The following is a 13,796-nucleotide window of genomic DNA, read 5'->3' on the forward strand; positions in this document are numbered from 1 at the left end:
TAAGACGATGCACAACAATCAGATAAAAAACCCACTAGAGATAACGCACTTCCCTTTTACTGTTGCAGCAGCTACATCTGATCGCGTGAACCTGCATCTGTGGTGGTGACTCTCATGTAGCTGTGTTCCTATTGTAATAATGACACTCTGCTAATTAGACATGTCTGACAATTAAAGCTTTCTGTCCTAGTTGTGTTTAGTTTTACACAAACTGACAGAACGAGGAGCTGATCAGCACTGAATCTTCCGGTGAACTCAAAAGTGACTAAGATATTGATAATAATATTTATTTAATTTGGGACTTGTATCAAACAAACATGTTCTTGGCCATAATGCCATTATGATTATAAGTCAATTAACTGTGCAGCCATAAAGCACAAAAGAAAATAAAACCAAAAAGTAGAAGCCGAAGATAAAAGCATTGAAATCAAGAATTAAAAGCTGCGTTCTGCAAGTACGTTTTGAGTCCTGTTTTAAACTGGGGCAACAGTGTGATGTGTTTAAAGTGTAAGTGAAAGATTCTGGCGTGAAGTATTTATTACCCGCTGTCGATCAGGCTGGAAGTCTAACTCCAGATTGTTTATTAACTGAAACACTCATCTGTCTGCTGCTCCTTTTGAACAGCAGAAAGATAAAAAATCAACTGGTATAGAAGTTTAATTTTGTGAAATGCTGATTCATGATTTATAAATAGAGAATAACTGGGTGGAGGAAGATGGCAGTAACGGGTGGTGTTGTTGTTGTTTAAGCGAATCATTGTGTGGCTCAGCTCCTGCTTTCCCAACATCTTGCCTCACTGAGTGGTAAACAAAACCACACTTACATTTTAGGCTGTGTGAGGTTAACCTCTGCGTCTTATTAGACAACATAATGAGCAGCACTCATTAGTTCTGACCACTTTAACCACTGGGAATTTTTAAGGCTGTTCTATGCTGTTAGGATCTATAGCGCTTCACACCGCCTGCTCGCTGTGCACACTGGAAACTGCACCACATGCATCATGCATTTGTACGACAACACATTTACATTATCTAAAAATGGATCAATTTCCCTCTCAATCAGTGTCACCTGCACACAGTGCAGCAGATAGAAACAAAGCTGCGGTGAAGGTATTCATTCAGATCACTGTGTATTTAGTGTAGTACTCCACTGGGAATTAAAATGTATAGAAATCAATCTCCAGCTGAAGCAGAGTTGGGTAGAAATCCGTGACTTAAAGCGTGTAAGCAGTATGCAAATAGTCACTTAATCACTGCAGCGGTAGCTCATGCCACCCTTTGATTTCCTTGCTGATTCGAGGTGCAGCTGGATGCATTAAGTTAATATCACCAACCATCTGATGCTAATTATGAGATCAGACAAATCCCTCACAGCCGACCTCGCTTTACAATCAGCTGCTTCTAAGCTATCCGCCGCTACAGGCCGCCGTCAAACCGACAGCGAGGGCCGACACGCGCGCGACGCAGAGGGAAGCAAATCTGTCCAAGGCTGCCTGTGAAACAAGGGAGGAGGTGAGATCCAAATCATTTCCACCATCTGCTCCGCTGTCTGTTTGTCTGCTGCCTAAACGAGGCTCCTGCTACACAAACATTGGCCACAAACAATGACAAACATGCAGCGCTTCACGTTACCGCCGGCCAAATATTGATCTAACATCTCTCAGACTCAGCAGATTACGCTGAAGTGGGGAAGTGGCTGCTCACTACATCGCTTTACTCTGCCTGTGATACAATGTGGGCTTTTTAAAATGCAGATGCACAGTGGGAACAGCAGGAACATACTTCTTTAAAATGTTAATTACGTTTCTGAGTACTGGTGCCGGGGAGTTTAAAGAGTTTTAAATGAGGAAGGATATCTATCTATAACTGCAGAAAACCTTGCAACACTACCAGGGAAACCAGGGGTGACTAAACAAAGAAAATAAAAAACAGAACATGCTTTGTCTTTTTAATTTACTCCCACTCCTAAAATCATTACTTTGAAGCTCTTTTATTTCACAGTCCAGTTTTTTTTTGGTTTCTTTTGCTTTTACTCAGAAGCTTTGACAAGGACTCAAGGCCCCACTTGAACAAGTAGTTTCCAACAATAACAGTGAATGTTATTCAACCGTGCCAGCTGCTCTCAAGGCAAACAACAGGGAGGTTTTTCAGCTTCAAAACAGGAATCTAAAAGTAATGTCATCAGTTCACATTTAAATACGGCGTCTGAATAGGTCGAGTTCAGTTTAGGGACACGTTCGAAATGGGCACATTTTATTTTCATGCATTCACTTAATAAAGAGGGAATGAAATAATCATTTTGGACCAAGCTTTTTCAGCAGGTGCATAATTCATGATGCTAATTAAAGAATAACTTAAATTTACAGGGTTCCTGAGCTGGATGTTGGATTTTAACTGCATATTTTATGGCATTTAAAAAAAAAAAAACACACACACACACATTTAGGAAAACTGCACTTGATACCACTGTCCTGTCTGTACATTTACTATAGAGCTAAAGCTGTGGTGTGATTAGCCTAGCTTAGCATACAGACTAGAGGCAGGGGGAAACAGCTAGCGGCTAATTGTCGTTTGTACTTTTCTGTTTGTGTACCGTTTTAATTTCTCTGCATTAAAAGAGATGATAGGATTATCTTTTTAAAGGCTAGGTATTTCCCTGTTTCCACTCTTTATGCTAAGCTAGGCTAACCACATCCAGACTCTAGATCTACATTGAAGGCACAGATAATCAGAGACAGGCTAGGGGTCACGTGGTTGTGTCTTAAAAATGTCCTCCAGTCCACAACTGAAAAATTTTTACTTATTTTAAGTTACTAATTATCTGATTTATTAGTTATCAAAACTGTCAAGAGTTAATTGACTTAGCAATTAATCATATCGGCATAATTTTAACTTGTAATAAAAGTCATCATCATGATCAGGTCAAATATTTTTTAATGCCAGAAAACGGTGCCAAAAAGTCTGAGGGCTGAATTTTCTCTTTGGCACACGGCCAACTAACTTTAATTAAAATAAAAGTGTCGTGTCACAGATATAAACAGATATATGAGATATTAAACTACCACTTTTTCCTTCAGAAGTTCTCTCTCTCTCTCTCTCTCTCTCTCTCTCTCTCTCTCTCTCTCTCTCTCTCTCTCTCTCTCTCTCTCTCTCTCTCTCTCTCTCTCTCTCTCTCTCTCTCTCTCTCTCTCTCTCTCTCTCTCTCTCTCTCTCTCTCTCTCTCTCTCTCTCTCTTACCCGTGAGGTGGTGCCGAACATGTACTTGTCCCGGAGCTGGAAGCTGTCCACCTGCTCCAGGATCACTCTGCGGCTCTGTTCACTCTGGAAGAAGTCGGTGCTGCTGAGAATAGTGGAGACTCCCTGGGGCTCGTGTCTCTGGACCAGCACTGTGGTGGGGGGGTCGTAGGGTTCCACACCCCTAAAGATGGAGGGAGAGGAGAGCAGGAGGGAAGAGGGGTCGAAGAAGCAAGAGCAGGTGAGGGAGGGAGGACAACAGATCCAATATTTTAACCAGTTGTTCTTGAGAAAACAAACACAGTTTTTACAGAAGCCAAAACATGACCAGTTTTATTGAAATCCATTTACTTCCTTCGTAACACAGTATTTTTAGTAGTTATTTAATGGAGCGCCAGTAGGCCCACATAAAAATTTAAACACCCCCTCCTCCACCCGAGCCACGCACCAAAACCTCCCTCTCAACATCAAAGGGGGGAATCCTTTCCTAAATCCTCTTCATGGGCCTGAACATCAGATGTCTCATCTCCAAAATGCTGCTGTTTAAATAGATTCCAACCAAACTAGTTAAAGAATGACCTTTTTGTTTTTGTTTTCACTGATGTAAACATAAACATTGCATTGAAAATTAATTTTGACTATATATATATTTTAATCTAGATTCAAAATATCTACATGATATTCCCAAGATTTGTGAGGTGTAAAATGTAAAAATGTATCTTTAGAAATGATGCAGTGCTGGATGCTCGCTGACTCAGTGATGCTAACATCGCTAGTAAGCTAACAGTTAATACTCTTACAAGCTGGGAACACGCTACATCACAATAGCTCTCTGACCTTCCAAGTTAGCTTGGTTGCTAATGAGACGACAAGTACTAGAGATGTCCTGATGAAGTCTGTCTGATCCCAGTCCAAGTTCTTTAAAGAGCCCTCCAACGAAAATCAACATATCCATATGATGTTTTTATATAATACAAGACATATGATGAGTGAAATAATCATCAGCACCATGACTGAGTGTTTCCACCTTGACCTGCAGTGAACCAATCACAGTCTCATAAACACAGATTGAGGGTTTCATACGCCACAAACCTCAGCAACCAATCCTGTCAACTGGTAGGGACAGGGGGCGGGGCTAAATAAACCTGAAACCTTGTCAGTACAGAGAGAGTTAGCATTAGCACAACCGCTAACACTGTGTAAGCCACTGCCAGCTACGAGCTAACAAACAACATAAAAAAATAAGAGATGCTAACGAGCTAATGGTTCTGACCCGTCTGCTAGTCTCTGGTTCTGGTCTCAGACTCTGAGTCTCTCTGATGTTTCCTCCTCTCACCATCTTGATGCTCTCTGCTCTTTCACCTGTCCACCTGGAGCCAGCAGGTGGTGGTGGGCGGGGCATAAGGCCTGATCAAGATTTCTCAATGAGGAAGTGAGAGGAGATGACAAACAAAATATTAATCACGGCAGATGATTTTTACAGAGTTTAAAACGTGTGGAGAGGAACTTTAATACTGGACATTTCTGATGCTTATTTAAATGATGATTACATATTACAGTATCTGCTGCACTGAAACAAAATGTCTTATTAGCATCAGCTAATACGTCCTGCCTCTGGAGACATGTGTGTCCGTCCTTTAAACCGATGAAAGCGAGGGTCAAAACTGAGAAGCTTTTAGTTTTATGTTTTGCACGCCGTCCTCTGCTAATGACAAAGGAGAGATAACAGATTTGTTCCTGCTGGAGCTTAGAGGATTTAGCCAGCCCGTGGTGTCAGAACAGAGTCGGTCTCTGGTGCATTTTTCACATTCGCATGCTCCAATTTTCACTCACATATGCAGCAGAGAGCTCGTACTGTAGGCTGAGCAGCGCTGCAACACCAGCAGGCTGAGCTGGATAAAACACAGTGGAGGACAGTAGAGAAAGGATCAGGTTTTGATCTCAGGTTTTTTTGCAGATACCGATCTATTATATATCCGGATCCGGCTCGTCGGGATCTCCACGGCAGACCACTCCTCCTTTGTTGAGCAGTTTACGCTACAACAGAGAAATACTAAGTTGTCTGCCTCCGCCGCTTTATCCGCAGTCAGATAAAATATGAACCATTTGTGTGAAATTTTGTAATAATTGTTGTGTGAGGTCACACTGACCTTGACCTTTGACCTTTGATCACCTTAATCTAATCATTTCATCCTTGTTCCCTCAAGGCGTTACGGAGATATCACGTTCACAAGGACAAAATCATGTTCTGTGAGATCACCTTGACCTTTAACACTTAGTCACCAAAATCTAATCAGTTCTTCCTCGAGTCCAGGTGAACGTTTTTACCAAATTTAAAGAAATTCCGTCAAGGCGTAACTGAGATATGGCGTTCACGAGAATGGGACGGGCAACCTGAAAACAACATGGCTCCGGCTCTGGCTGTCGCCGGCGCTGGATGATGACACAGCTAAAAAAACCCACAATGGCTCCACTTGCTATTCGTTAAAAGGTGCAAATTGTTGCAAAGTTCACATATTTTCTTTCCCCCCTCGGCTCCTACCAGCGCAGTCTGTCGTGCATTTTTAATACAGCGCCATTTCCCCACCTCCTGATGGAGTGACAAACTGACTGACACTCTGACGCCTTGGAGTCGTGTCATTTTCCTCGGGGTGCTGTGTTTTCTTCCCACAGTCCCCAGACATGAATATAATGTGAACTTGAGACTCTAAATTGCGCACAGATGACAAAAATATCTATTAAATCTGATCCACCCTATGTTGCTACCCGGTGCGTTCTCCTTTAGGAGGTGTTGGAGAACATCTTCAGAGGTGTCAGTCTCAAAAACATGTACTGAATTCAGCCTTGGGAAACGGCCACACCACCGAAAATCACTGACTGTTTCAGAAGCTTTTCACACTGACAAAGAATCCTTGTCATTTTTGTCTTTTCTATAGATACGGCCTTTTTTTTCCTCTTCTAGATAATAAATGTCAGCAGCAAATACGGACTATCAGCATGATCGAACCAAAAATACAACCCCTGACAAAACAGCGTGGTCAAACTATTTATGACCGAGGTTGTTCAGAATCTGTGGCGCACAGAATGAATGAAGGAGGTTCACTGCATCTTATCGTCTGCCGTCCGAATCGGAGTGTTTTCCTCTGGAGTCTCGAGAGCCGAACAGAGGGAGCAGTGTCTTGGCTCGGCTCTGCGTCTGTGGCTTTCTTTCAAAGGCCCCTGTTCAGCTGATGGACGCTGTCTGAGCTGAGAGTGCACGGAGGGCTATTCGCAGTCCGTCTCTGTCCCTTCCTTTGAATTCACCCCCCCCCCCCCCCGCCTTTTAAACGCTTCCTAAACACCCCTCCTCCACTGTTTTGGCACTTTCTCATTTTTCTGCCAGTCCTGTTTGTCATTCAATTAGGGCTTTCCCGAAAACACTCTGTAGGAAAATACCACCTTTTTTTTTTTTTTTTACACTGAACTGCCAAGAGCCAATAAATCTGTTTATTTTCAGGCCGAACATTTGTAACGTCTCATACTGTGACACAAAAACATCTAATGAAATAAGCCATCAAATCTGAGGTTGACAACATTTAATGCCAAATTAAATATTTATACTTAATAATATACAACTCTGCAGTGAACAGGCCTGTCATTTTTTCAAAACAACATACTAGACAAATTTGATTTAACATGTAATTTATTTGTATTAATCTGAAACAAAAAACCAACAAAGTTTGGTTCACATCTCTGCTGCCTAGCTAGTATAACAAGCTAATGTGACAAGCAAATACAACCAGCCCAAGTAGCTAATCTGACAATCTAATATAGCTAATATGACAAGCTAATGTGACAAACAACTATAACAAGCTAACGTAACAAGATAACTGGACAAGCTAATATAACAAGCTAATGTGACAAGCAAATACAACCAGCTCAAGTAGCTAATCTGACAATCTAATATAGCTAATTTGACAAGCTAATGTGACAAACAACTATAACAAGCTAATATAACAAGATAACTGGACAAGCTAATATAACAAGCTAATGTGACAAGCAAATACAACCAGCTCAAGTAGCTAATCTGACAATCTAATATAGCTAATATGACAAGCTAATGTTTCTAACTACTATAACAAGCTACCATAAGAAGATAATCTGACAAGATAATGTAACAAGCTAATCTGACAACATAACAAGCTAACATAACAAGCTAATCTGACAACATAATAAGATAAAATTACAAATATATATAACAAGCTAACATAACAAGCAAATCTGACAAGGTAATATAACGAGATAAGGTAACAAGCTAAAATAACTAGCTAACATAACAAGCTATTCTAACAAATTTATATAACAAGCTAATATAACAAGCTACCGTAACAAGTTAATGACGTTAATGACAAGTTAATGTGACAAGCTAGTACAACAAGCTAACATAACACGCTAATGTAATCAGCTAACGTAACAAGCTAATGTGACAAGCTAACACTACAGTAAGGCAGTTGCATTTTACAAAGTCAGCGCACAGCATCACCGTTATCTACGATCGTCGAATTTCAATTAAACGTCATGAATGTATGTGAATATTTAGCATGTTCTAATTTCTTCTATTTGCTACAGTAAATACGATTAATACTTTATACTAATACCAAACACACTTGGAGATATCTGAATCTGAGTTTCAGTCCTGAATACATTTTGTTCTGCTTTGTTTTTTTCAAAGCAGGAAGTGCCGACTGTCAGATATCAACACAACTAATCAGGTGCCCTTCAATTCTACAACACAGTGAAAAAGATCTAGGTGTGTCCAGGTACATGAGTGTTATCTTGTTATCAGTGACAAAAAGTGATGAGGCTTCGGCGAGGAGCAGCAGTGAGGGCGACCTGCGGCTCCACGTGATCCGTCTAAAAGACGAGGAGCTGGGAGACGTTTATTCATCTGAATACTCATTTATCAACAGGCAGCCATCAGAGCGGTGTGATGGTGCTGTTCAGGGCTGCGTCCTCATTTTCCCTCAGCCCTTGTTTTCCCTGAGTCTGAATCACTGCCTTGTACCCGACTGCTTTCATTTAAATTTAAAGTAACAGACTCAGATTGCTGAAGCTTTTGGCAGGAACAGAGGGACGTGCAATCACTGATTTCATTGTCTGACTGTTTGCAGTTGTACAGCTCAAATGACTGCTTCTACTCCTCAGCTAGCTTTAGCTATAGCAAACTGAAAATGACTATTGAATCAACTATTTTGATTCACAGCAGGTTAATTTTCCCAGAGTCCCACGGAGAGCTGAAGATCTGCATTCGACTGCAGTGACTCGTGTTGTGTTTTGTAAAAAAGTAAATAATTCAAACGCAACTGAAGCTACGACTTGAAGCTGCAAGGTCACTGTGACAAGTTTACACATGTACACTATTTTAAACGCAACACATGTTCAGTCCTAGATGAATCCAACTGTATTTTGTCATGAACCCAGGAGGGATCTGTGCACAAACTGAATAAAGGATGTAATTCAGACACAAATAAAGACAAAATAAAAAAGAAGCTCCTCAGGGTCTCTTCAGGAGGAGATCAAAGCTTTCATTCAGTTCATCTAGGGGGAACTTTGGCTAAAACACACGACTTGTTTTTTGACCTCACCGGGTCTTCATCAGGGCGGAAACAGTAAAAACAAAATGTTTTCACCTGGTTCTCACCTGAAACAGCACTATTAAAACATAATGAAATAACTGTCACAATATCATCAACTCTGATATCAAAAAAATAGATATAATGACAACACTACAAATCCTTAAAGTCTGAGCTAAGGTTTCTTTAAATTAATACAGTTGCACAAAAGTTTCCTTAAGATGTTAACTTCAGTATTTAAGTTTTTCTCCTTGTCTTCGTCTTATACTTAAGGATTCAAGTCAGTTTAACTGTTGCACAAAAGACCTTTGCATCCAAAAAGGACTGTGCAAACACCTTAACTTTTTCCTTTAACTAAGGAAACTTTTTAAGAGATTACTCCCTCAGCTAAGGAGAAATTAACCCTTAAGTGACATACTTAAGTAGAAAACTTAAGGTGTTTTGTGCAACCCCCCCCCAGGCTGCAGGTCATCCGGACAGGTTTACTCAGAGCCGAGCCTGAAGCAGCTTTTAGTTTATTCAAATCGAGGCTTAAGAAATATCAGCGTTTACTGCAGCTCACTAATAAATTACATACGTAACATCTTTTTCATCTTGTGCCATGTTTGCATTTGCTTGTTTCTAATGTCTTTTATCACTAAAACACTTCTTTTAAAAACATTTTAATGTCATTTTAATGTTCTATTTTAATGTATTTCCATGCCTCTGTAAAGCACTTTGAATAGTGCTGTATAAATAAACCTGCCATGCAAATTATATCACTCAGAATAATATAGTCACATCAGTGAAGATGATGTGACGATAAGGTTCAACATCTACTTCCTCATTTAAACCCGCAAATTTCATGGCGTCACATTTAAAACCGGGTTTCTCTTTGCAGTGAATAATGAAGCGTTCACTTGTCCTTCCTGAAAGACAAACACAGTCTGTAACCACCGTAAACAGGAACTGACCAGCGCTGCCTTCACATGAAACGGGAAAAGTCGTCTGATCAAACGCCAGGGTAAAGAGGAAAAACCAGAATGACCAGCTCACAGCTGAAGCACTTGATTCATGTCATTTCTTTGTTGTAAAGCAGGTTGTGCTGCATTTCTTGTATCATCATTATTATTATTATTATTATAATTATTATTAATAAAAGATCTGCCATAATGATTTTATCATATGTGTATTATCAACATAATTATTTTAATCTTTTAAATATCATTAATATATAAAAGACACATAATATCAACCAGTAATCTCTGGCTCTTTTTTCAATTATCTGGAAAATTTTTCAAATGTTTGTCCTTTGAACTGAAGCTTAGAAATGGTTGAAATTTGATTTTCTGGTGCAAAAAAGTCTAAATATTTGAGACTTTTACGATGGTCAGCTGTGCCTGCTGAATTACTGTAGAAATGAATCTCCTTTAACCAGCTCATTGCTTTTCTCTTAACCTCATACAGTTACTGTGCAGTAATAACGTGCCACAGTATCACCTCCTGAAGCTCGTGTGTTCAGTGGTTGTCTTACCAAAAGTAGGTCTTCACATGCTCTTGGATCAACACCCATGTCTCCCCAAAGTCGTCCGATTTCCATAGCTACAGAGGAGGGAGGGGAGAGAGAGGGTGTAAGGAGAGGGAGGAGGAGGAGGGAGACAGGGAGAGGAGAAGGAGGAGGAGGAGGAGGAGGAAGAGGAGGAGGAGGGGTGGTGCAATGTAAAATGTAGGTCAAGCTCATTCCTTTGCTTTGGCTCTTTCACATGTGACAAGAACACTGAGGAGAGACATTTAGCTCCGAACTGGAGACAATGAAACTGAAAAAGCTCACGTGCAAAAGTAACCAACAGTTTCGTCTCTTTGTTACCATAACAACACCTGAAGCAGTTAATCTGACAAGCGCTTTAAAATGTAACAGCAGCTGGAGAGAAGCAGAAAACGTCTTAAACTGGTGCAAATGAGAAAAAAAGGAAAATGAATGAACTTATTCCGTCATAGACAATTTTATGTTACGTTTACAGTTGTGGTCGAACTTCGACCGACTGCTGCCTGTAAAGCAAAACGGCAGCACAGCTCTGAAGCAGCTCGAGCTGTCAAATTAATATTTTCAAATCAGATTTATACTGAATGTCATTCTCGCATGATATCTGACCTTAAAACAAAGATCGGTACCTGCTTGTTTGGGTGGGAGCTGTCGTAGCCCAGCACCAGATTGGATCTCCTGCTGTGCAGCAGCAGGTCTGTGGGTTTGAAGGGCAGGGAGAAGCCCTGGACGCTCTTACAGAAGTCAAAGGTGTTCCACAGGTAGTTGTTGGTGGAGTCTACGAAAAGGTACTGAAGAAGAAGAGGAAAAGAAAAGCACCAAAACGAGATGTGAGGCTTTATCCTGGAGGCAATATATGAAACCGAAATATGATGTAATCTCTAAACTAATTTGACAAGTCCTAAGAAAAAATATTCTTGGAAAGGAAAAGCATTGAGATGCTCCGTCAGATGTATTCCCCAGCCTCATTACGGAGTTTGATTATGTTATTGTACTGCGCTAATCCCACTTTTCTCAGCTCGCTTTAATGTGCTGTGTCACTGTAAACCCTCAGTTGTGTGTGAGCAGGTACAGTACAGCTTCACTGACGAAAGGCAGGATCAGGATGAACTCACAGGAGAAATAAAGAAGGATGAAATAAAGAAGAATAATATCCAATATGGGGGGTTGTGGTAATCTGTTATCCAGGAAACATTACTGACGTTATAGTAAAACGCTGCATTTAATAATCTTTCAAGACGTGCTACAGCAAAGCAGCAGAGGCTGAGATATCCTGACTTTTAGTCCCTGGTGTGGGTTAACCTGCAAAAACACTGGATTCTACATTACCCACAATGCAACTCAACTCCACTTCACAGCTCAAGCTTTTTGTTATAAATGTGTAGCTTCAAAACCTAAGCTAAGTTCTTTTTATCTTTTTATCTGGAGTATGTATGTCTTATGTCTAATAACCCACAATGAGTTAATGATACTCTAATCCAGCAACATGAAGTTACAAAGGGTGTACCTCAGGGATCTGTGTTAGGCCCCTGGTTATTTTATCTATTCCACAAGAATGTCCCAGGATGCACTTGCAAAATAAAGTAATGTGCACATCCCCCTAATGTTGACATTCTTTAAGGATACAAAGATCGATTACACGATTACCTGAACTTAAATAAAAATTGGTGCAATAAAGGATCTGAACATTAATTTGAGACAACATATCAAAAGAGGTAAAACCATCAAATACAACTTGGCAAATTATAGATAAATTATAAAAAAATTAGAAAGATGTTTCTGCATGCTATGATTCTTTGACGTGTGACTTAAATGTGGTATTAAACAGACTCTACGTAAAAAACTGATTCACCATCATCACTGCAGGACACTGGAGAAACATCATGTTATATTCTAATATATTCTGTTTTGTGTATAAAATGTTAAATGACTTGGCCCCTCCTCCATTATGTGACTCAGATTGTACTATATCTGATCATGTTTGAATGCCGTTTGAACGGAAGTCAACCTGCAACATGCAAATTCAGGTAGTGATGCTAGTGTTAGCTCCGCCCCTCCCTCCCTCCCTCCCTCTTCCTGCTCCTTTACGCTCCGCCCAGCCCTTCATCCTACATCCTCGTCATGTTCACTGCCTCACATAATGCAGGAACTGGGAGCTTGCCAGCCTGTGAATCAGCCATAGCGACGTCTCCCAGCTGGTAATAACAACTTGAAGTCTGAGTGCGAGAGGAGCAGTGGACCAGGACGATGTTCATGTATTGATTGACAGCTGGAGATCCCACCCCTGACTTTGGCCTTCTCTTATTGGTTAGAAGGGCAAGACTTGCTTCAATGAGTCCGGCTCATAGACGCCTTTGACAGCACCTCAGGTCTGGGTGTCATCAGATAATCCATAATTCATTTGTAATTTAAAAAACAAAACAAAACAAAAAACGTAAATCTGTTGACAAAAGGTTTTTGGTGTCAGAAGCAAAAAATGAACTGGTCTGTTTTTTTGTCTTCAGCACTTTCTTTTATCATTATTTAGTTTGAGTTTAATCACATGGTCTATTTTTTTTTTTGTTTCTAAACAAAAAGCGAGAAAACCATTAATTAATTTATTTTATTTTTTAAAATGGTCCAATTGTGTGCGAGTCAAAATAAAATAATTTTAATAATTACATTTTTTTTGAGCATATTTAAACTACACAAAAATTTAAGAAAAAAAAAGACATACTGTAGCTTTAAGAATCCAAAGCCACAAAGTCAAAATCAGTCTGTAGATGTCTGATCTTTGGTCGATCGCCAAGAGAGGTTGGTGTTGAGGAACAGATCGCAGAGGACGTGTGATAAAATAACCACAATCCTTCAACATAAACAACACCAAGGAGCACGGTGGTTAACGCCGCTGTAAAACAGAAAAACTGAGACACTGTTTGGCTGAAAAAAAAAAAGGGTGTCTCGAACAGAGATGACACAAAGAGCAAAGCGGGAAATGAGAGATCTCACAGGATTAAATTCATTTTCCACCTTTGTACCTGGTGTTACATGTGTTCATTGTGCATGAATTTTGACCGGATAAACCCAGTCACCTCATTTTCCTAACCCCACCTTCACAGTTACATTTGCCTGAGAACAGTAAAAACTTAATCTGTATCCTGGATCATGTGACGACCATATTGTAACACCAGCCGCTGGTCCCAGACTGCGACTCACCCTCCTGTTGTCTGCTGGGCTGTGGTAGAACTGGGAGATGACCTGCTTGCTGCCGTCCTTGAACTTCGGCCCCAGAAGCTGGAACTTCTCTGAGACGAGCGTGAAGGTTGTCCCGTAATCGTAGGACACGTAGACCTGGAGACAAAGAGGGGAGGAGGTGATCAACACCTGCACAATCACGCTCCACGATAACTGGGGGGAAAAAAAACGTCTGGATTACAGCTGAATGATTGA

General features: G+C 40.4%; 1 protein-coding gene across 1 annotated transcript in view; it reads right to left on the minus strand.

Annotated features, from left to right (window-relative positions):
- Positions 1-13,796, minus strand: part of sorl1 (sortilin-related receptor, L(DLR class) A repeats containing) — a 79,694-nt gene that overhangs the window by 47,099 nt on the left and 18,799 nt on the right. Inside the window, exons 3-6 of the mRNA XM_056373555.1 lie at positions 13,563-13,697; positions 10,997-11,158; positions 10,359-10,426; positions 3,237-3,417 (exon numbers count right to left, since the gene is read on the minus strand). Of these exons, the coding sequence (XP_056229530.1) occupies positions 3,237-3,417; positions 10,359-10,426; positions 10,997-11,158; positions 13,563-13,697 (546 nt within the window). The remainder of the gene's footprint in view (positions 1-3,236; positions 3,418-10,358; positions 10,427-10,996; positions 11,159-13,562; positions 13,698-13,796) is intronic.

This window comes from Seriola aureovittata, chromosome 4 (assembly GCF_021018895.1).
Source record: "Seriola aureovittata isolate HTS-2021-v1 ecotype China chromosome 4, ASM2101889v1, whole genome shotgun sequence".
Taxonomy (NCBI): Eukaryota; Metazoa; Chordata; class Actinopteri; order Carangiformes; family Carangidae; genus Seriola; species Seriola aureovittata.